Raw genomic sequence first — 24,988 nt, 5'->3', positions numbered from 1 at the left:
AATAATCAGTTAGGTGAGCATAGCAGGTGTTTAGGCAAGCTGGCAGCCTGGCTAAGGAGGAGGTGATGGAAGTTGAGATAGCAGGAGAGATCGTGGACATATTGAAAAGATAAGAACAAAAAGATCAAAGGTGGTATGTTGTGATGGTAATAAGATAGCTGTTGAGAGTAACTTTCAGGATCCAAACTTGTGCCAAAGGATGAATGTGGTATCATGAAGATTGAGAAGGACACCATGAGAAAGAACTGGATTAGGGTAAAGACTGCAAGCCTTAAATTGGAAAGCTGAGTTGATGAAGACTTTGAGATACCAAAAATGTCAAATACTCCATACTCCTTTAGATTTAAGAGGAGAAGTAAGAGATAAAGAAACTAATGGTCACCGTTTGCAGCTATTGTGACTGAATCTAAGGAATAAATGTTGTCTAGGAGAAAAGAATAAAACAGGAATTAAAGTTGTTCTGGAACCAATCACTTGTATGGAACTACAAAGGAGACAGAGATTAGCAAGAGAGAATGGAAGAAAGACAAAGAGGAATATATAGGTAGAATCTAGTGAGGATAAGGATGGAGTGTTTTATGAGAAAACAGCAGAGAATGATCAGAAATTGTGAAAGACTTTCTTGGAGATGGAGATCATTGTAAATCTAAGAGATATTTGTTTTGGTGAACTATAGGGGAAAGAAACTATAATTTGCATGGGAGCCAGCATGGGAGTTCCCACCCATGACAAAGGTCATGCGGAGAGGACCTGACATGCAAAGGCGAATCAGGACTCGAGAGGCCGCCTGGACCTGCCCAAGCATCTACCCCAAAACCAAAATCTGTCTGTTTTACTATTTCATGACTTTCATCAACTTTTCTGACATTAACGGGGCGGGAGGCGGGGCGGGGGGTGGGGCTATCCCCGACCACCTTTCTCTGAAGAAAATCAACTTAGCGCTCTAGCTAATAAGTCTCCAAGTATAATAGGTGTGTTCCAATTCAAACCCCTCTGATGACCTTTTAGCTTGCCTGACAGGTTTGTTCAGATTCCTGCAGCTACGAATGTGATTGTTCACAGCCTCCCAACCAAGAGAGGCACGGGAAGCTTAAGATATTCTAACAATGCAGAGCTTCTCGGAGAGTTAAGAAATTATTAGAATAGCACTGGTGGAGGGTTTTATTGTTGAGCCAATACTTGCTGCCAAGTTTCCACATCCCCTGTATTGTGTCCTTGGGAGTATATTAATTGATATAGTTGGTATATAGGGAAAATAAGTAGTAACCTTGGTGTTAATAACCTTGGACCCTTGAGTTAATTCTTTTATTGTTATAGCCCACCACTCTTTTGCCCTATAGGAATGCAACTTTAATGCTTTCGGAGGGTGGCACCTGACTTCAGAATAATCACCTTTAGAGAAAATAAGTTTTCTGATTGACTAACCATTATTCAGAAGAAAGGGTCATAAAATGTTAACAGGCCTCCTGGCCAGAAGATGATGTAAATCATCTAAAGCCATATGATAAGTTTGCAGAAAGAAAGCCTGGCTTTGATAAGGGTCAAGGACTGCTGACCTTGCATGACTCTCTACCCTGTATTATCCTCTATGCACAACTTAAGGTATAAAAGCTACTTTGGAAAATAAAGTTGTGGGCCTTGCTCATCAGGCTTGGTCTCCCTGTGTCATTCTTTCTTGTTTCCTTTTCTCTCGTTTTCTTCTCTGTTCTTCCTTCAGGATGACTAACTTGGAGCGTGGGGGCCCTCTGAGACCACTTATTTGCCCGGGCTTCTAAGACCCACTCGAGAAGGTGCCTAAGGTGGGGCACTTTCCACGATTTGAGAGGGCGCCTGTGGCCTCCGTGGTCAGTGCAAACCTGATGTCACAGGTTTTATTGGCTTTCTGGGTAAACCAGTTAGATCAAGGCTTTGTCTCTCCCCTTTTGCTATTCTTTCGCCAACGCTGTCCTCCAGAGGGAATCCCTGGATCCAACCAGGGCTGGACCCCGGTAGGTTGAAGGCATGAGTTTAAGGCAGGGAAATAAAGACAGAAATGTCAACTCTTGGCTGGTAGCTAGAAGATGGCCAAGTAGTACATGTTTGTAAGACAGAAGAGAACCAAACATGTATCCATGGCTATGGGGAAAATACTGTTGAAAATGAGAGGAAAGAGTGAGGGAAGAAGGGTAAGGGGAAGAGAGAATGAGAGAATATGTGTGAAAAAGAATATAAGGAAAATTGATAAGCATTAATAATGGTATTCAAAGCAGAGGTGGAATAATTGTCTTCAGAGAGGAGAAGGTTCATTGTCTCAATGATACAAGAGGATGCACACTGATATTTTTTATGGCATAGAGTTCACAAAGTATCATCACCACAAGGTTGATTTTCTTTGTGAAATAAGTGCTGAGAACATTTGTTGAGAAAGGGCAAAGTGGTAGAAGATTCAATGGTGGAAGCAGTGCTTATGGAAGTTGGGGGGACAGGTAATGTGAGAAATGCAGAAGGGCTTCCAGGCAAATAGTAGTTTCCTTTCAGTGAGAGGGAAGATTGAAGGCATTAAATAGAAGAGGGAAGAGGTCAGAAAATATAAGGAAAATAAGTTTGTAAGTCTAAACCAGTAAGTGTTGTTTCTTGGTCACCACTGCCATGAATTATCTTGTGTCACTACTGCTTACCTTTTTCGGTTCTGTGGTGGGTAGAGGGAACCAAGGGACTTTCCCAGTGTCTCAGGGGTAAAGAATCTGTCTGCTGTGCAGGAGACCCGCATTTAATCCCTGGATTGGGAAGATTCCCTGGAGGAGTGCATGACAACCCACTCCAGTATTCTTGCTGGAGAATCCCATAGACAGAGGATCCTGGCGTGCTGTAGTCCATAGGAAAGCACGGAATCAGACACAACTGAAGCGATGGAGCACAGCACAGCACAGCACAGCACAGCACAGCACAACACAGCACAGCATAGCACAGAGAGTGCCCCAATATCAGGCAGTCTTGTTAAGAAAGTCTAAAATTCCAGCTAACAGCTTTCTCTTTGGTGCTCAGATAAGTACATAATCTCTCCCCATTTTCTGCATTTTTGAGGGGTGCTGCTGAGTGTTACATAGAGACAGGTGTACAGCAAAATGGTAGGATAATGGGACTCTGAATAGAATGTACCTCACCATTTCAGATCATTGATAGTTGCTTATTTAGTTGACCATGCATGGCACATAGTAAGTTTTCAATAAGAATACTGATATGAGTCAAGATGGACACAGTTCCCCAAAGGAATACAAGTGAAATACATTTTGTAAACAAACTGAGACCACTGCTAATGGTTAGTGTGTTTGTGTGTGTGCGCACGCGCATACGCGTGCATGCTCAGTAGTGTCCGATTGCGTGCAACCCAATGGACTGTACCTGCCAGGCTCCTTTGTCCATGGAATTTTCTGGGCAAGAATACTGGAGTTCATTGCCATTTTCTACCTAGGGGATCTTCCTGACTCAGGGTTCAAACCCAGGTATCTGGCATCTTCTGCATTGACAGGCAGATTTTTTACCACCAATGCCACTTGAGCATGAGTCAAACAGTAAACAAAGGGTAAGCCATCCTATTATGTAGATTATGTACTTATCTGTGCAGCAAAGAGATAGCAACAGCTCATACGCACCTGTCCAGTGTGCTAGGCATGTGCTGATCAATGAATTGGTTAGTGAAGTGCTCTGGGGGCAGTTCATGATCTTACCTCACTGTGTTTGCAACCTTCAGACATGGTCCTGCTGGAGAGCGTGTACTTCTCAGACTCGGCTTTGGTTTTCCTGATTCTTTTCAACCACTTCCTGTATTGCTCACGGACCTGCAAAGCATGCTCTGAGTCAGCTCACCTGAGAGGAGTGAGGATGGGATGAGTCCTGACAGGGAGTCAAGACAGTGGTACCTGCTGGCTGAGGAGGCAGTACACCAGGAAGATGAAGACGCCCTGCAGGCTGTTGATGACGGTGAAGAGGTAGGCCATGACGCGGGCAGCCGGTCCCACCTGCAGAATTCCCAGAAACCACGTGCATCCCAAGATGAAGAGCTGAGCTGTGGCTTTAAATGTCAGTATCCTGAGTAGGAGGAGAAAGTAAGTTTCTGATACAACCAGAGCCATTCTCATCTTCACTCATGGATGCTCCTTCCTTTCCCTGTTGGTAATGACTTCTCAGACTGGGTTGTGATTGTTTTTTTTCTTTGTTGTCAATGATGCTCCACAATAGAAATGCCACTGAGGTCTAGAATGACATTTTGATTTGGATGGAAAGGGAAGCGACACTTCATAAGTTGCAAAATCTTTATGATCCTCTGTGGAGATACCTAATTTCATTCAACCAATGTTCCTGAGGAAGTACCATGCATCACACTCTGTGTTGGGTCCTGGGCATTAAACATCACAAAGGTGAGATATCTATTTTCATAAAGCTCATGATCTACTCAAATGACTAATACAACAAAACAGTAAGATGCATAATTTAGAAAAGATAATGGTAGAAATGCAAAAGAAAGAGCCTCAGATATGCACAAGATTTCCTGGAACAAAAGTCTTCCTAAACCTCTTAGAAGATTTAATGTTCACTGGGATTTTTACCAGGAAGAGGAGTGGGAGAGAGGTGAGAACGAGCTTGAAATGTGGGGTGTGAAAGTGTACTAGACTGTGGAAGTGGTCACATATTCCTCTAAGTGCTTCATGGGAACATAATTGTTCTCTGCACATTTGTCATAGGACTGCTGACAAAGTCCAGAGAATGTTGCTGAGGGAGTCACAAGGTCACAAACTGGAATTAGAGATGGATAGAGAACACCACTGGGTCTGAACTTGCTGCCTTAGGACACCTCCATTCATTTTACTCTGGCTTTCCTTAGAAAACCTGAGAATGGACACAAATACCTGTTTAGGCTCATGCCTTCACTTTTGCAACCACACATCTGCAGGGCTGTCAGTCTCTTCTCCATCTTACCTCGTGTTCTGGAGGGTGGACACCTGATTATTGAGGGAACAGAGTTTTCTTTTCAAAATCCAAAGGGTCATCAGAAAGAAAGCTAAATTGACCTTCAGGAAACCAGAAAAGATTTATTTAGTAAAATTTCAGTCCCTGTCCAGCCTGTCCAACATAATTTCCGCACTTAAGTAGTTTCTATTTTTAACCATATTAGTGTGTTTTAAGAATGGTCTTAGAAAATGCAACCAAACCCATGATAACCCAGGAACACTCCTGTTCTTGTCCCCTCTGTCACCAACCCATGCCCCCCACTTTTTGTTCTCTTTAAATGATGCTTAGCTGAGTATTAAAGATGCTTTGATATCATCACTCACAGAGAAGATGGCACAGACTGGTCCAAGGAAACCCCATTTAAATCCCTTTTCTGAGTGGAGCCAGCCTGAGAAGGGAGAGAATAAAAAATGCATTTGTGGTCAAGAAGATGTGGTACATATTTACGGTGGAATATTACTCAGTCAGAAGGAACTAAATAATGCCATCTGCAGTGACATGAATGGACCTAGAGATTGTCATACCGAGTGAAGTAAGTCAGATAGAGAAAGACAAATATCATATGATATTGCTTATATGCAGTATCTTAAAAAAAGTATATAAATGAGCCTATTTACAAAACAGAAATAACGTTGCAGATGTAGAAAACAAGCTTATAGTTACCAAAGGGGAAAGGGGGGAATAAATTGGGTGACTAGGATTGACATATACACGCTACCATATTTAAAACAGATAAGTAACAAGGACCTACTGTAGAGCTCAGGGTACTGTACTCAATACTTTGTAATGACCTATATGCAAAAAGAATCTGAAAAGGGGCTGAATATATGTATATGGATAATTGATTCACTTTGCTGTACAGTAAAAACTAACACAACATTGTTAGTCAACTATATTCCAATGAAAATTAATTTAAAAATGAATTTGCATTGCATATGAGTGCATATATATGGAATCTAGAAAAATGGTACTGGTGAATTTATTTGTAGATCAGAAACAGAGAAACAGACATAGAGAACAGACTTGCAGACACAATGAGGGGAGAACGTGGGGTGAACTGAGAGCAGCATTGAAACGTATACATTACCATGTGTAAAATAGTTAGTGGGAAATTGTTGCATAACACAGGGAACTCAACCCAATGCCTGTGACAACCTAGAGTCATAGGATGGGGGTGGGTGGGTGGGAGGGAGTATCAAGAAGGGGAAATATATGCATATGTACGGGTGATTCACTTTGTTGTATGGCAGAAACAAATAGGACACTGCAAGGCAATTATCCTCCAATTAAAAACAGATATTTAGTTTCATTTTTTAAACAAGTGGTTGATCAGTTTTCCCAGCACCACTTGTTAAAGAGACTGTCTTTAATCCATTGTATATTCCTGCCTCCTTTGTCAAAGATAAGGTGTCCCTAGGTGCGTGGATTTATCTCTGGGCTTTCTATTTTGTTCCACTGATCTCTATTTCTGTCTTTGTGCCAGTACCATACTGCCTTGATGACTGTGGCTTTGTAGTAGAGCCTGAAGTCAGGCAGGTTGATTCTTCTAGTTCCATTCTTCTTTCTCAAGATTGCTTTGGCTATTTGAGGTTTTTTGTATTTCCATACAAATTATGAAATTATTTGTTCTAGCTCTGTGAAGAATACCGTTGGTAGCTTGATAGGGATTGCATTGAATCTATAAATTGCTTTGGGTAGTATACTCATTTTCACTATATTGATTCTTCCAATCCATGAACATGGTATATTTTTCCATCTATTAGTGTCCTCTTTGATTTCTTTCACCAATGTTTTATGCTGCTGCTGAGTCGCTTCATTTATGTCCGACTCTGTTTGACCCCATAGACAGCAGCCCATGAGGCTCCCCTGGCCCTGGGATTCTCCAGGCAAGAACACTGGAGTGGGTTGCCATTTCCTTCTCCGATGCATGAAAGTGAAAAGTGAAAGTGAAGTCGCTGAGTCTTGTCTGACTCTTAGCGACCCCGTGGACTGCGGCCCACCAGGCTCCTCCGTCCATGGGATTTTCCAGGTGAGAGTGCTGCAGTGGGGTGCCATTGCCTTCTCCGAGTGTTTTATAGTTTTATATATATAGGCCTTTATTTTCTTTAGGTAGATATATTCCTAAGTATTTTATTCTTTTCGTTGCAATGGTGAATGGAATTGTTTCCTTAATTTCTCTTTCTATTTTGTCATTATTAGTGTATAGGAATGCAAGGGATTTCTGTGTGTTGATTTTATATCCTGCAATTTTACTATATTCATTGATTAGTTCTAGTAATTTTATGGTGGAGTCTTTAAGGTTTTCTATGTAGAGGATCATGTCATGTGCAAATAGTGAGAGATTTACTTCTTCTTTGCCAATTTGGATTCCTTTTATTTCTTTTTCTGCTCTGATTGCTGTGGCCAAAACTTCCAAAACTATGTTGAATAGTAATGGTGAGAGTGGGCACCCTTGTCTTGTTCCTGACTTTAGGGGAAATGCTTTCAATTTTTCACCATTGAGGATAATGTTTGCTGTGGGTTTGTCATATATAGCTTTTATTATGTTGAGGTATGTTCCTTCTATTCCTGCTTTCTGGAGAGTTCTTATCATAAATGGATGTTGAATTTTGTCAAAAGCTTTCTCCGCATCTATTGAGATAATCATATGGTTTTTATTTTTCAATTTGTTAATGTGGTGTATTACATTGATTGATTTGTGGATATTGAAGAATCCTTGCATCCCTGGGATAAAGCCCACTTGGTCATGGTGTATGATCTTTAACTTGTAAAAGAATGAAACTAGAACACTTTCTAACACCATACACAAAAATAAACTCAAAATAGATTAAAGATCTAAACGTAGGACCAGAAACTATAAAACTCCTAGAGGAGAACATAGGCAAAACACTCTCTGACATACATTACAGCAGGATCCTCAATGACCTACCTCCCAGAATATTGGAAATAAAAGCAAAAAGAAACAAATGGGATCTAATTCAACTTAAAAGCTTCTGCACAACAAAGGAAACTATAAGTAAGGTGAAAAGACAGCCTTCAGAATGGGAGAAAATAATAGCAAATGAAGCAACGGACAAACAACTAATCTCAAAAATATACAAGCAACTCCTACAGCTCAATTCCAAAACAATAAATGACCCAATCAAAAAATGGGCCAAAGAACTAAATAGACATTTCTCCAAAAAGACATACAGATGGCTAACAAACACAGGAAAAGATGCTCAACATCACTCATTATCAGAGAAATGCAAATCAAAACCACTATGAGGTACCGTTTCACACCAGTCAGAATGGCTGCGATCCAGAAGTCTACAAGCAATAAATGCTGGAGAGGGTGTGGAGAAAAGGGAACCCTCTTACACTGCTGGTGGGAATGCAAACTAGTACAGCCACCATGGAGAACAGTGTGGAGATTCCTTAAAAAACTGGAAATAGAACTGCCTTATGATCAGCAATCCCACTACTGGGCATACACACTGAGGAAACCAGAAGGGAAAGAGACACGTGTACCCCAATGTTCATCGCAGCACTGTTTATAATAGGCAGGACATGGAAGCAACCTAGATGTCCATCAGCAGATGAATGGATAAGAAAGCAGTGGTACATATACACAATGGAGTATTACTCAGCCATTAAAAAGAATACATTTGAATCAGTTGTAAGTAGGTGGATGAAACTGGAGCCTGTTATACAGAGTGAAGTAAGCCAGAAAGAAAAACACCAATACAGTATACTAACGCATATATACGGAATTTAGAAAGATGGTAACAATAACCCTGTATACAAGACAGCAAAAGAGACACTGATGTATAGAACAGTCTTTTGGACTCTGTGGGAGAGGGAGAAGGTGGGATGATTTGGGAGAATGGCATTGAAACATGTATAATACCATATATGAAACGAGTTGCCAATCCAGGTTTGATGCACGATACTGGATGTTTGGGGCTGGTGCACTGGGACGACCCAGAGGGATGGTATGGGGAGGGAGGAAGCAGGAGGGTTCAGGATGGGGAGCACGTGTATACCTGTGGCGGATTCATGTTGGTATATTGCAAAACCAATACAATATTTTAAGATTAAAAAATAAAGTAAAATATATAAAAAATAATAAAAAAAGAAAAAACATATTTAAAACGTGACTCCCTTAAAAAATTAAAAAAATGCATTTATCCTTAGGGATCTATAATAATTATATAATTCACTCATTATTCAAGAAGTATTGAGTGTCTCTTTTTTGACAGATTCTGTGATTGTCTCTGATAATAAAGTGGTAAAGAGACTATACATGTAAATTCCATATTGGCAGGAGATACACAATTTAATGATAAAAAAGGGAGGTTATGACAATGTATCTTTGAATGTAATGCTCAGTTTTGGGTCTAAGGAAATAGAATGGTTAAGGAAGATTCCCAGAGAAATCATGTTTCAGTAGAAAGAAGACCAATGAGTAGATGTTCCTGAGATAATCAGGGTTGAAGCAGGGAAGTCTGTAAATGTGTTCGTTTTTGAGAGTCTTCTGAACCTAACATAGTTTTAAGAGCCTTTCTTGCATTATTCAATTTAATTTTTTATCTGCTGTAAAACTCATCCACTGCTTTTAAAAAAAAAAAAAGGTTTTATTGAGATATGATTTCACATCCAATGAAACTTACCCATTAAAACTGTACAGTTGAGTGATCTTTGGATAGTCACAGAGTTGTGCAACCATCACCATAGTCTAACTTCAGAACACTTTCAACTTGTCAAACAGAAACTGCATTCACAATAGCATGAGGAAATCCTCATTCCCACTTCCATGCATCCCAACCCTGATCCTAGCCCCCGGGTACCATTAATCAACTTTCTGTCACTAGATCTGCCTCTTCAGGATACTCACATAAATGGAATCATACAGTATGTGGTCTTCTGTGACTAGATTCTTTCACTTAATGTTTTCAAGGTTCATTCATGTTGCAACATGGTTTTATGGCTGAAAACTCATTTTTAGTCTTTCTTCATAGCTGAATAATATTCTATTATGTGGCTATGCTACATTTTGGTATGCCTTCATCAGCTGATGGACATTTATGTCATTCTCAGGCTTTGGGTATTCTGAATAATGCTGCAATGAACACTGATGTAATTTTTTGTGTGGATTTTCATGTGTTTAGGATATATACCTAAGAATGGAATTGCTGGGTCATTTGGTACCTACATATCAAAACTTTTGAGAAATTGTTTTCTACAAGTGGTGGCACTAATTTCATCTCAACAAGCAATATATGAGGGTTCTAATTGTTCCATAATTTTTATTTTTCTAATTGTCAGTCTTTATTTCCTTTAATCATTTAAGTGAATGAGTATGAAGTGATGTGTCCTTTTGTGGGTTTTGATTTGTATTTTCCTAATGACTAATGATGTTGAACATCTTTTCATGCACTTATTGTCATTTACTTATCTTTGGAGAAATCTTTATTCAAAATTAGTGTCCTTTTTTGGGGAATGGTGGCGAGTGGTAAAGAATCTGCTTTCCAATGCAGGAGATGCAAGCGACTCAGGTTTGACCCAGGGTCAGGCAGATTCCCTGGGTATGCCAACCCATTCCAGTATTCTTGCCTGGGAAATCCATGGACAGAGGAGCCTGGAAGGCTACAGTCCATGGGGTTGCAAAGAGTTGGATACATCTTAGTGACTAAGCAAGCAGGCAAGGAATCACTGTTGAACTTGGTATTAGAGACAGAAATCCTGTTTTCAGAAGAACAATACTTGACATGAATACTTAACCAGATTGAGGAGAGGGTCATAACTAGCAAACAGGCAGAAAAATTGAAGAGACAGACCTGGAGTCAAACAGAAAGAGGACTTGGCCTTTCTGAGTCACAACCAAGAAGAGACCTACAAGTGAAAGGGAGCATGTCCAGGGTTTCTGGTTCAAGATGGAGGAGTAGAAGGATTCTGCTCATCTCCTCCTGCAAAAGCACCAAAATCACAACTAGCTGTTGAACAGCCACAGACAGGAGGATGCTGGAATCTACCAAAGAAAGATACTCCATGCCCAAAGATAAAGAAGAAATGGCAGGAGATGGTAGGAGGGGCACAATCACGATAAAATCAAATCCTATACACACTGGGTAGGTAACCCACAACCTGGAGAACAATAATACAAAAGAAGATCACCCACCATTGTGAAGGTTTGGAACCGCACGTCAGGCTTCTAGCCTGGGGGCCCAACAAAGGAACTGGGAATTCTCAGGGAACCTTACTGGGAAGGCTAGTGGGATTTGATTACAAGGCTTCCACAGAACTGGGGGAAACAGAGACTCTACTCTTGGAGGGCACAAACAAAACTTTGCATGCACCAAGACTCAAAGGAAAAGAGCAGTGACTCCACAGGAAACTGAACCAAAACTACCTGCAATGTTGGAGGGTATCCTGTGGAGGTGTGGGTCAGCAGGGGCTCATCACAGGGACAGAGGGGACTGGCAGCAGCTGTCTGGGAATGTCTCCTTTGGTGTAAACCCTCTTGGACAAATTAACCTGACCATAGAGCCCATAGACCTGAGGGTTGGGTCACCTCGGCCAAAAAACTACCAGAGAGGAAGTGCAACCGCATCCATCAGCAGATAATTGGATTAAAGCTTTATTGAGTAAGGCCCTGCCCACCAAAGCATGACCCAGGTTTTCCAACCACCAGTCCCTGCCATTAGGAAGCTTACACAAAGAGAAGACGCAAGAAGAACCACAATCCCACAGCAACCAAAACAAAGCCACACCACAGAAAGTTAATCAGCATGAAAAAGCAGAAAGTTACATCTCAGAGGAAGGGATACTATAAACCCCCAGAAAAACAGCTAAATGATGTAGATGTAGGCAACCTTCCACAAAAAGTGTTCAGAATAATGATAATGAATATGATTCAGGTTCTTGGGAAAAGTACGGAGGCAAAGATTGAGAAGATAGAAGAAATGTTTACCAAAGACCTACAAGAACTAAAGAACAAAGAATCAGAGATGAATAATACCCTAGAAGGAATCCATAACAGAATATAAGGCAGAAGCATGAATAAATGACCTGGAGGACAGAATGGTAGAAATAACTGCCATAGAACAGAATATAGAAGAAAGAATGAAAAGAAATGCAGGCAGCCTAAGAGACCTCTGGGACATTAAACACATGATCATTCACATTATAGGGGTCCCAGAAGGAGAAGAGAGAGATAAGCAACCTGAGAAAGTATTAGCTGAAAACTTCCCTAACATGGGAAAGAAAATAGTCAACCAAGTCAAGAAGCACATTGAGTCCCAGGCAGGATAAACCCAAGGAGGAACACACTGAGCTGAGACATGTGGTAATCAGATTGGCAAAAATTAAAGACAGAGATAAAATATTAAAAGCAAAAGGGGAAAAATAGCAAATGACATACAAGGGAACTCCCATTAGGCTATCAGCTGATTTCTCAACAGAAACTCTACAAGCCAGAAGCAAATGGTATGATGTATTCAGAATGATGAAAGAGAGGAATCTATAACCAAGAATACTCTACCCAGCAAGACTCTCCTTCAGATTTGATGAAGTCAAATGCTTTCCAGACAACTAAAGTTAAGAGGATTCAGTACCACCAAACCAGCTATACAACAAATGGTAAAGCAACTTCTCTAGGCAGGAAACAGAAAAGGAAAAGCCCTACATACAGAAAATGCACCCAAAACAATTACGAAAATGGTAATAGGATCATATATATCGATAATTATCTTAAATGTAAATGGATTAAGTGCACCAACCAAAAGACATAGACTGGCTGAGCAGATGAAAACATGTCCAGGTATATACTTCCACTTACCACATCACTCTGCTTGACCCCCCAAGTTTTATGTAATTATTTTATATTGTTAGATTAATCGTGTTCCCTTCTGTAACTATTAAATTGCCAACACCTGTTGGATCATAGAAAAAGCAAGAAAATTCCAGAGAAACATCTACTTCTGTTTCATTAACTACACTAAAGCCTTTGACTGTGTGGATCAACACAAACGGTGGAAAATTCTTAAAGAGAGGGGATTATCAGATCACCTTACCTGCTTCCTGAAAAATCTGTATGCAGGTCAAGAAGTAACAGTTAGAACCGGACATAGTACAACTGACTGGTTCCAAGTTGGGAAAGGAGTATTTTAAGGCTGAACATTGTCACCTTGCTTATTTAACTTATATGCAGAGTACATCTAGTGAAATGCCAGGCAGGATGAAACACAAGATGGATTCAAGACTGCAGGGAAAATTATCATTAACCTCAGATATGCAGGTGACACCACCCTTAGGGCAGAAAGCAAAGGGGAGCTAAAGAGCCTCTTGATGAAAGTGAAAAAGGAGAGAGAAAAGCTGACTTAAAACACAACATTCAAAAACTAAGATCATGGCATCTGGTTCCAGCACTTCACTGCAAATAGGTGGGAAAACAGTGGATACAGTGACAGACTTTATTTTCTAGGGTTCAAAAATCACTGCCAAACGTGACTGCACCCATGAAATTAAAAGACACTTGCTCCTTGGAAGAAAAGCTATGACCAACCTAAAGAGCATATTAAAAAACAGAGACATTACTTTGCCGACAAAGGTCCCTCTAGTCAAAGCTATGCTTTTTCCAGAAGTCATGTGTAGATGTGAGTGTTGGACCATAAAGAAAGCTGAGCCCCAAAGAACTGATGCTTTTGTACTGTGGTGTTGGAGAAGACTCTTGAGAGTCCCTTGGACAGCAAGGAGATCCAACGAGTCCATCCTAAAGGAAATCAGTGCTGAATATTCATTGGAAGGACTGATGCTGAAGCTGAAACTCCAATACTTTGGCCACCTGATGCGAAAAACTGACTCATTGGTGTCTTTCCAAGACCCTGATGCTGGGAAAGATTGAAGGCAGGAAGAGAAGGGGAAGACAGAGGATGAGACAGTTGAATGGCATCACTGACTCAATGGACATGAATTTGAGCAAGCTCCAGGGGTTGATGATGGACAGGAAGCCTGAAGTTGTGCAGAGTCAGTCATGACTGAGCGACTGAACTGAACTGAACTGAACTATTACTTACTTAGTATTATTGTATCATGAATGGTCAACAAAAACATTATAGAATTTGATATCACCCAAAATAGCATTTATTAAAAAATCTGTAATCACTTAAAAATTTTAATTTATTTTATTTTTTAAATTTACAATATTGTTTTGGTTTTGCCATACATCAACATGAATCCACCATGGGTATACACGTGTTCCCCATCCTTGTATTTTCCAAATATTCCAAGATGATTCTGATATACATATGGACATACACTTTTTAAAGTCCATATGTATATCAGAATCATCTTGGAATATTTGGAAAATACAAATGCCCAAGTATTGAATTTCCTTTTTCTTTTTTTTGCCAGAGCTCCAGATATGTTTCTAATGAGCAGCCACATTTAAAAACAACTGGACCTTTTACTTTTATCTCGTTTGCTTCACTTTTTCTATTTCATATTCATGGCTCCCATTTCATTTAGTTTATGTTTTCCAATTTCTTCATCTCTTATTTTTTTTGACATTCTTTCTCAAGCCTTTATCAAGTGTAGTTCAAAAGGTTTAGTATACATATATATAAATAATATGTGTAATATATATTTTCAAAAACATTAATTTTTGCCTAACTAAAAATTTTATGACATTTTGATTTCACTTGCTTGACTTAGTATGAATAGAATGCTAGATTTCTAATTAAAAAAATGGATATGCAACAAGAAACAAAAGTTTACTGTATAGCACAGGGAACTGTAGTCAATATTTTGTATAATAACCTATAACAGAAAATAATTAAAAAATATTATATGTGTACATGTATAACTGAATCACACATACACAAATGAATTCTACTTTTGTAATTTAGTAATGTTCATCCTTTTGCCAGTTTTTCTAAATGTCCTATGGACATCTAAGAAAAGCATATAAGATTCAAACTTTTAAACATATTTGTGTAGCATATGATTAATATAAATGCATTAAATATGAAGGTCGACACTGAAATCAGATTGATTATATTCATTGCAGCCAAAGATGGGGAAGCTCTATACAGTCAGCAAAAACAAGACTGGGAGCTGACTATGGCTGGGATCATGAACTCCTTATTGCCAAATTCAGACTGAAATTGAAGAAAGTGAAGAAAACCACTAGACCAATCAGGTATGACCTAAATCAAATCCCTTATGACTATACAGTGGAAGTGAGAAATAGATTTAAGGAACTAGATCTGATAGAGTGCCTGATGAACATGGACGTAGGTTCGTGATATTGTACAGGAGACAGGAATCAAGACCATACTCAAGAAAAAGAAATGCAAAAAAGCAAAATGGCTGCCTGAAGAGGCCTTACAAATAGCTGTGAAAAGACGGGAAAAGAAAAGCAAAGGAGAAAAGGAAAGGTATAAGAATCTGAATGCAGATTTCCAAAGAATAGCAAGGAGAGATAAGAAAGCCTTCCTCAGTGATCAATACAAAGAAATAGAGGGAAACAATACAATGGGAAAGACTAGATATATCTTCAAGAAAATTAGAGATACCAAGGGAACATTTCATGCAAAGATGGGCTCAATAAAGGACAGAAATGGTATGGACCTAACAGAAGCAAAAGATATTAAGAAGAGGTGGCAAGAATACACAGAAGAACTGTACAAAAAAGATCTTCATGACCAAGATAGTCACGATGGTGTGATCACTCACCTAGAGCTAGATATCCTGGATTGTGAAGTCAAGTGGGCCTTAGAAAGCATCACTATGAACAAAGCCAGTGGAGGTGATGGAATTCCAGTTGAGCTATTTCAAATTCTGAAAGATGATGCTATGAAAGTGCTACACTCAATATGCCAGCAAAATTGGAAAACTCAGCAGTGGGACTGGAAAAGGTCAGTTTTCATTCCAATCCCAAAGAAAGGCAATGCCAAAGAATGCTCACACTACCGCGCAATTGCACTCATCTCACATACTAGTAAAGTAATGCTCAAAATTGTCCAAGCCAGGCTTCAGAAATACGTGAACTGTGAACTTCCAGATGTTCAAGCTGGTTTTAGAGAAGGCAGAGGAACCAGAGACCAAATTGCCAAGATCCGCTGGATCATGGAAAAAGCAAGAGAGTTCCAGAAAAACATCTATTTCTGCTTTATTGACTACACCAATGTCTTTGACTGTGTGGATCATAGGAAACTGTGGAAAATTCTGAAAGAGATGGGAATACAAGACCACCTGACCTGCCTCTTGAGAAACCTGTATAGATTAGGAAGCAACAGTTAGAACTGGCCGTGGAACAACAGACTGGTTCCAAATAGGAAAACGGGTACGTCAAGGCTGTTTATTGTCATCCTGCTTACTTAACTTATATGCAGAGTACATCATGAGAAACGCTGGGCTACATGAAGCACAAGCTGGAATCAAGACTGTCTGGAGAAATATCAATAACCTCCGATATGCAGATGACACCACCCTTATGGCAGAACGTGAAGAGGAACTAAAGAGCCTCTTGATGAAAGTGAAAGAGGAGAGTGAAAAAGTTGGCTTAAAGCTCAACATTCAGAAAACGAAGATCATGGCATCTGGTCCCATCACTTCATGGTAGATAGATGGGGAAACAGGGGAAACAGTGGAAACAGTGTCAGACTTTATTTTTTGGGGCTCCAAAATCACTGCAGATGGTGATTGCAGCAATGAAATTAAAAGATGCTTACTCCTTGGAAGGAAAGTTATGACCAACCTAGATAGCATATTAAAAAGCAGAGACATTACTTTGCCAACAAAGGTCCATCTAGACAAGGCTATGGTTTTTCCAGTGGTTATGTATGGATATGAGAGTTGGACTATAAAGAAAACTTTAGAGCGCTGAATAATTGATGCTTATGAACTGTGGTGTTGGAGACGACTCTTGAGAGTCCCTTGGACTGGAGGGAGATCCAACCAGTCCATTCTAAAGGAGATCAGTCCTGGGTGTTCATCGGAAGGACTGATGTTGAAGCTGAAACTCCAATACTTTGGCCACGTGATGCGAAGAGCTGACTCATTGGAAAAGACCCTGATGCTGGGGAACATTGAGGGTAGGAGGAGAAGGGGACCACAGAGGATGAGATGGTTGGATGACATCATCGTCTCGATGGACAACTGTTTGGGTGGACTCTGGAGCTGGTGATGGACAGGGAGGCCTGGCGTGCTGTGGTTCATGGGGTCGCAAAGAGTCAGACACGACTGAGCAACTGAACTGAACTGAACTGAATTATTTAAATGTACTGGTTTTGCCATATATCGAAATGAATCCACCACAGGTATACATGTGTTCCCCATCCTGAACCCACTTCCCTCCTCTCTTCCTACACCATCCCTCTGGGTCGTTCCATTGCACCAGCCCCAAGCATCCAGTATCGTGCATTGAATCTGGACTGGCGAGTCGTTTCATATATGATATTATATATATTCCAATGCCATTCTCCCAAATCATCCCACCTTCTCCCTCTCCCACAGAGTCCAAAACACTGTTCTATACATCAGTGTCTCTTTTCCTGTCTCGTATACAGGGTTATTGTTACCATCTTTCTAAATTCCATATATATGTGTTAGTATACTGTATTGGTGTTTTTCTTTCTGGCTTACTTCACTCTGTATAATAGGCTCCAGTTTCATCCACCTCATTAGAACTGATTCAAATGTCTTCTTTTTAAAGGCTGAGTAATACTCCATTGTGTGTATGTACCACTGCTTTCTTATCCATGCATCTGCTGATGGAAATCTAGGTTGCTTCCATGTCCTGGCTAGTATAAACAGTGCTGCGATGAACATTGGGGTACACGTGTCTCTTTCAATTCTGGTTTCCTCAGTGTGTATGCCCAGAAGTGGGATTGCTGATCATAAGGCAGTTCTATTTCCAGTTTTTTAAAGAATCTCCACACTGTTCTCCATAGTGGCTGTACTAGTTTTTGTTCCCACCAACAGTGTAAGAGGGTTCCCTTTTCTCCACACCATGTCCAGCATTTATTACTTGTAGACTTTTGGATCACAGCCATTCTGACTGGAGTGAAACGGTACCTCATAGTGGCTTTGATTTGCATTTCTCTGATAATGAGTGATGTTGAGCATCTTTTCCTGTGTTTGTTAGCCATCTGTATGTCTTTTTGGAGAAATGTCTATTTAGTTCTTTGGCCCATTTTTTGATTGGGTCATTTATTGTTTTGGAATTGAGCTGTAGGAGTTGCTTGTATATTTTTGAGATTAGTTGTTTGTCAGTTGCTTCATTTGCTATTATTTTCTCCCATTCTGAAGGCTGTCTTTTCACCTTGCTTATAGTTTCCTTTGTTGTGCAGAAGCTTTTAAGTTTAATTACGTCCCATTTGTTTCTTTTTGCTTTTATTTCCAATATTCTGGGAGGTGGGTCATAGAGGATCCTGCTGTGATGCATGTCGGAGAGTGTTTTGCCTATGTTCTCCTCGAGGAGTTTTATAGTTTCTGGTCTTACGTTTAGATCTTTAATCCATTTGAGTTTATTTTTGTGTATGGTGTTAGAAAGTGTTATAGTTTCATTCTTTTACAAGTGGTTGACCAGTTTTCTCAGCACCACTTGTTAAAGAAATTGTCTTTAATTCATTGTCTATTCGTGCCTCCTTTGTCAAAGATAAGGTGTCCATATGTGCGTGGATTTATCTCTGGGCTTTCTATTTTGTTCCATTGATCTATATTTCTGTCTTTGTGCCAGTACCATACTGTCTTGATGACTGTGGCTTTGTAGTAGAGCCTGAAGTCAGGCAGGTTGATTCTTCCAGTTCCATTCTTCTTTCTCAAGATAGCTTTGGCTAGTCGAGGTTTTTTGTATTTCCATACAAATTATGAAATTATCTAAAATTTTAAGACATCATTCAAGATGCTCCTCTATTATTGTTTTATGCAGTTGATAAAATATTCTGAGAAATATTAATATGCCTCACTATATATATTTTTTCTTTTTCTTCATATTTCTTTTGATTCTTGCTTTATGTGTCTTTGTTCTTTGTTGATAAGGTGTTTAATGGTTTATGATGTCTACTGTCTTTTTGAATTGCACCTTTTATCTTTAAAATATTAATATTTGTTTCATTTAAAATAAATAAATTGAAAAAAATGAGCATGTCCACAGAGACTAACGGGTTAATTTGTCTCAGGTTCCAGCACTTTCAAGTCTGTAGTGAGAGGTTGTTCCCAACATGAGCCTGGAGAGTGAACCCATCCTGGGATAGTTTGTGTGGTGAATGTGGGTGGAGAGTCATGGCTTGGCAGGGGAGGGTCTTATGAGGTCTTAGGACTTTCCCCTCTTCTAACTCCCAAAGGCTGTGTCCATTGTTAAATTGAGTTATTTGTCTTTTCTTGTTGAGTTATTCATTTTAATTTTAACAACAGTGAAAAGCAGAAATTCTCTTATCGAGTAACTGATTAGAAACTGAAGCATAGAGAAATGAAGTCTATTGTTCAAGGTTTTACAGATAGAAATCACTGTTGGTCTTCAGTTCAGTTCAGTTCAGTTCAGTCGCTCAGTCGTGTCTGACTCTTTGCGACCCCATGAATCGCAGCATGCCAGGCCTTTCTGTCCATCACCAACTCCCGGAGTTCACTCAGGCTCATGTCCATCGAATCAGTGATGCCATCCAGCCATCTCAGCCTCTGTCGTCCCCTTCTCCTTCTGCCCCCAATCCCTCCCAGCATCAGAGTCTTTTCCAATGAGTCAACTCTTTGCATGAGGTGGCCAAAATACTGGAGTTTCAGCTTTAGCTTCATTCCTTCCAAAGAAATCCCAGGGCAGATCTCCTTCAGAATGGACTGATTGGATCTCCTTGCAGTCCAAGGGACTCTCAGGAGTCTTCTCCAACACCACATTTCCAAAGCATCAATTCTTTGGCGCTCAGCCTTCTTCACAGTCCAACTCTCATATCCATACATGACCACAGGAAAAACCATAGCCTTGACTAGATGGACCTTTGTTGGCAAAGTAATGTCTCTGCTTTTGAATATGCTGTCTATGTTGGACATAACTTTCCTTCCAAGGAGTAAGCATCTTTTAAGTCTTACATTACTGTAAACTAGAGAGTGAGACATTCTAGAACAACAGAGAGCATGGTGGGACATTTCAGGAAAATATAGCAGCCACTGAGAAGAATGAAGTACACTTCACTGCATTAAGTTTGAGAAAACTGAAGTGTTCAGGGATTCCTGGAGAGAGCTCAGTTGACACAGATAAACATCACTTTAGCAGCATGGTATGTTTAAGCGTGCATGTTCTGGGAGAATGACTTCCTGAACAGGAGACTGAAGACCTTGGTAAACTTGAACTCCTCCTAAAACAACCAAAATACAAGCAAAACAACTAAAACCAACCATTTCAAAACTGGCAGTTATCCAAGGCCACAGAACAAACTGAAAGTTGTTGATCCAAGAGAAACTGTGGAACCTCAATAAGATGGGGGAAAAAAGTCTGCGATATTTCCCTTTGAACTATTTCCGTTCCATCTCTCCCCAGCTAAGTGGTGCAGCAGCCAAAAGCTAATAGCATTGCAGGCAGTAAAGATGTGTGACTGTTTTTGGAGCTTCATTAAAAGCATCATATTATACCCAGAGCACAGTCAATATCTTTTTCTGACTCTTTAACTCCCTGGGAACTCTTTTTTAAAATAACTAAATTTATTTTTAATTGAAGGATAATTGCTTTACAATATTGTGTTAGTTTTTGTCATATATCAACATGAATCAGCTGTTGACTAAAAAAAAAAAGGGTGTTTATCTTGAGAGTTGTGAGTTAGTTTTATTTAGGGCAAAATGAGGACTGCAGCCTGGGGAGGGGCAGCATCTCAGACAGTTCTGAGAGACTGCTCCAAAGAGGCAGTGGGGGAAAGTCAATACATAAGGTTGTGGTGAAGGGGGAGTTCAATGCCATGAAAAACTCATTTTACAAAAGGCTTTTGTTAGTCATGAGGATGTCACCATGAAGGGATTTAGTGCTTCTCTAGATGAGAAGCACTAAATGAGGAGATGCAAGGATTGACATCATAAAATCTGTTTCTAAAATCATCCAACTATCTAAAGACCTGTCCCACCAGATTCCCTGGAGCACAGAGTGCCTCACTCCACCCTAAACTCCCTCAGGGATTGTTGAAGGTCAACACTATAGCAGCATGGGGTTCCATCTCCATAGAGGCAGATGGCAAATGCCTTTGTTGTTCAGCTATTAGCAATGCTCTTGTTAAGTGCCGATTTGTAGTTGACACAGCCATAGGTATACCTAAGACCCTTCCCTCTTGAATCTCTCTCCCACCATATCCCACCCCTCTAGGTTGTTACAGATCCCCGATTTGAGATCCCTGAGCCACACAGCCAGTTCCCACTGACTATCTATTTTACATATGGTAATGTATATATTTCCATGTTGCACTCTACATACATTCCATCCTCACCTCCTTCCCCCCAACACCATCCATAAGTCTGTTCTCTGTATCTGTGTCCCGACTGCTGTTTAGTCACTCAGTCATGTCTGACTGTTTGTGATGCTCTGGACTGTAGCCCGCCACGCTCCTCTGTCCATGCAATTTAGAAGGCAAGAATACTGGAAAGGGTTGCAGTTTCCTTCTCTGGGGGATCTTCCTGACTCAAGGATTGAACCCGTGTCCCCTTTATTGGTAGGCAGATTCTGGGAAGCCGTTGGTGCCCTGAAAATAGGTTCAGCGGTACCACCTTTCTAGATTCCATGTATATGTGTTAATATATGATTTTTGTTTCCTCTGACTTACTTCAGTCTGTATATTGGTTTCTAGGTTCATCCACCTCACTAGCACGGACTCAAATACATTCCTTATCATGACTGAGTAATATTCCACTGTGTATATGTACCACAGCTTCTTTGTCCATTCATCTGTCGATGGACATCTAGATTGCTTCCATGTTCTAGCTATTGTAAATAGTGCTGCAATGAACATTGGGGTACATTTATTTTTTTCAATTTTGGCTCCCTGAGAACTCTTTAGCCTCCAGATTTGGTGGTTTTTGGATTTGGGTGACAGCTCATCTTAGTGAGGGACATAACAAAAGCCCACCTTTAGGACATTACCAAAATAATACAAATTACTGTCACATCTCCAGTTTCCCAAAGATATGATCTCAGGTGGAGTCAACTAGATTGTGAATTTAAAAGGAAGTACTGGAGAAAATCAGGGACATGGGGAACTTTGAAAAGCTCTGAAATATTCCCAGAAATCCATGGATGCACAATGATATGCCCATGCTCAGTGAAGACCTGAGAAAGAAAACAGTCTCTCATCTCTGGCTGATCTTGAGGCTTGTGCAGTCAGGAAGTGAAAGCCCATACTGTTAAATAATCTTCCTGAAGTCTGAAGATGTGGCTTCTCACACAGATGCCTTTGTGGAAGTGTGCAAAACATACAGGCAAGGCATTTAAGGAAATCTCCAATTAAAATAAATAAACTAAAAAAAAAAAAAAAAAAAAAGAAATCTTATGGCCAAACACTGGTTGGCCACTAGATTATACTGAACCAGATATGAGATCCTAGGCACCTAGAACTAAAAAATAAAAACAAGAACCTAAACTAGAACTCAAAGGCCACACATTGCAGGCAATTATCAATACACAGAACTAGTCTAGGAATGTCATTAAACTATTACACAAAGAGCAGCAAACTAAAAACAGGAAACCTTGGAAGGCAGAGGGATCTGATAACTGGAGTGTTACAAAGTATTATCTAAAACATCTAGTTTTAAACAATAATTATAATATCCCTGGTGGCTCAGCTGGTAAAGTATCTGCCTGCAATGTGGGAGACCTGGGTTCGATAGCTGGGTTGGAGAGATCCCCTGAAGTGAACCGCTACCCACCACAATATTCTGGCCTGGAGAATTCCATGGATTTTATAGTCCATGGGGTTGCAAAGAGATGGACATGACTGAGACTTACTTCTAAGGAACATACAAATAAACAAGAAAATATGCTATATACAGAGGAAAAAAAGAAGGAGAAGTGTCTCTGAGAGGCACAGATAAAGAGGATGTGGTACATATACACAGTGGAATACTATCCTGCCACAAATACAATGAAACTGTGCCATTAGCAGCAACATGGCTGCAACTAGCAATTATCACACTAGAGAAGTCAGTCAGACAGAGAAAGATAAATACCATATGACATCACTTATCTATGAAATCTAAAATACGACACAAATGAACCTATCTATGAAATGGATACAGACTCATGGACGTAGTGGCCAGACTTGTGGTTGCCAAGGGGGCGGGGGTTGTGATTACATGTGGAATGGATAAACAACAAGGCCCTGTTGTGTAGCACACAGAATTCTGTTTAATATCCTATCGAATATTGGATTTCATATGTTTATCAGCATAAATGTATGAAAAGATGCTCAACATCACTCATTATTAGAGAAACGCAAATCAAAACTACAGTGAGGTATCAACTCACACTGGTCAGAATTGAGTTCACTTCAGTTCAGTTCAGTCACTCAGTCGTGTCCGACTCTTTGTGACCCCATGATTCACAGCATGTCAGGAATCCATCACCAACTTCTGGAGTTCACTCAAACTCATGTCCATTGAGTCAGTGATGCCATCCAGAAATCTCATCCTCTGTCGTCCCCTTCTCCTCCTGCCCCCAATCCCTCCCAGCATCAGTTTTTTTTCCAATGAGTCAACTCTTCGCATGAGGTGGCCAAAGTATTGGAGTTTCAGCTTTAGCTGAACATGTAGGACAGATTTCCAAAGAACACCTAGGACAGATTTCCTTTAGAATGGACTGGTTGGATCTCCTTGCAGTCCAAGGGACTCTCAAGAGTCTATTCCAACACCACAGTTCAAAAGCATCAATTCCTCGGTGCTCAGCTTTCTTCACAGTCCAACTCTCACATCCATACATGGCCACTGGAAAAACAGCCTTGACTAGACAGCCTTTTGTTGGGAAAGTAATGTCTCTGCTTTTTAATATGCTATCTAGGTTGGTCATAACTTTCTTTCCAAGGAGTAAGCATCTTTTAATTTCATGGCTGCAATCACCATCTGCAGTGACTTTGGAGCCCCCCCAAATAAAGACAGCCAGTTTCCACCATTTCCCCATATATTTTCCATGAAGTGATGGGACCAGATGCCATGATCTTAGTTTTCTGAATGTTGAGCTTTAAGTCAACTTTTTCACTCTCCACTTTCACTTTCATCAAGAGGTTTTTTAGTTCCTCTTCACTTTCTGCCATAAGGGTGGTGTCATCTGCATATCTGAGGTTATTGATATTTCTCTCGGCAATCTTGATTCCAACTTGTGTTTCTTCCAGTCCAGTGTTTCTCATGATGTGCTCTGCATAGAAGTTAAATAAGCAGGGTGGCAATATACAGCCTTGACGTACTCCTTTTCCTACTTGGAACCAGTCTGTTGTTCCATGTCCAGTTCTAACTGTTGCTTCCTGACCTGCATACAGATTTCTCAAGAGGCAGGTCAGGTGGTCTTGTATTCCCATCTCTTTCAGAATTTTCCACAGTTTATTGTGATCCACACAGTCAAAGGCTTTGGCATAGTCAATCAAGCAGAAATAGATGTTTTTCTGGAACTCTCTTGCTTTTTCCATGATCCAGCAGATGTTGGTAATTGGATCTCTGGTTCCTCTGCCTTTTCTAAAATGAGCTTGAACACATGGAAGTTCATGGTTCATGTATTGCTGAAGCTTGACTTGGAGAATTTTGAGCATTACTTTACTAGCATGTGAGATGAGTGCAATTGTGCAGTAGTGTGAATATTCTTTGGCATTGCCTTTCTTTGGGATTGGAATGAAAACTGACCTTTTCCAGTCCTGTGGCCACTGCTGAGTTTTCCAAATTTGCTGGCATATTGAGTGCAGCACTTTCACAGCATCATCTTTCAGAATTTGGAATAGCTCAACTGGAATTCCATCACCTCCACTAGCTTTGTTCATAGTGATGCTTTCTAAGGCCCACTTGACTT

General features: G+C 40.2%; 1 protein-coding gene across 1 annotated transcript in view; it reads right to left on the bottom strand.

The window, feature by feature from the left end:
• The window catches only part of LOC147368360 (adhesion G protein-coupled receptor E2-like), an 86,092-nt gene that overhangs the window by 3,103 nt on the left and 58,001 nt on the right, over nt 1–24,988 (bottom strand). Inside the window, exons 19-23 of the mRNA XM_086413566.1 lie at nt 5,313–5,377; nt 4,957–5,048; nt 3,900–4,068; nt 3,710–3,818; nt 3,507–3,535 (exon numbers count right to left, since the gene is read on the bottom strand). Coding sequence (XP_086269692.1) covers nt 3,507–3,535; nt 3,710–3,818; nt 3,900–4,068; nt 4,957–5,048; nt 5,313–5,377 — 464 coding nt within the window. The remainder of the gene's footprint in view (nt 1–3,506; nt 3,536–3,709; nt 3,819–3,899; nt 4,069–4,956; nt 5,049–5,312; nt 5,378–24,988) is intronic.

Source organism: Bos grunniens, chromosome 7 (genome assembly GCF_055505025.1).
Source record: "Bos grunniens cultivar Pamir isolate PY7600 chromosome 7, Bosgru_T2T1.0, whole genome shotgun sequence".
NCBI classification, from domain to species: Eukaryota; Metazoa; Chordata; class Mammalia; order Artiodactyla; family Bovidae; genus Bos; species Bos grunniens.
The sequence above is the reverse complement of the archived record's forward strand: the minus strand, read 5'-3'. Positions and strand labels throughout refer to the sequence as shown.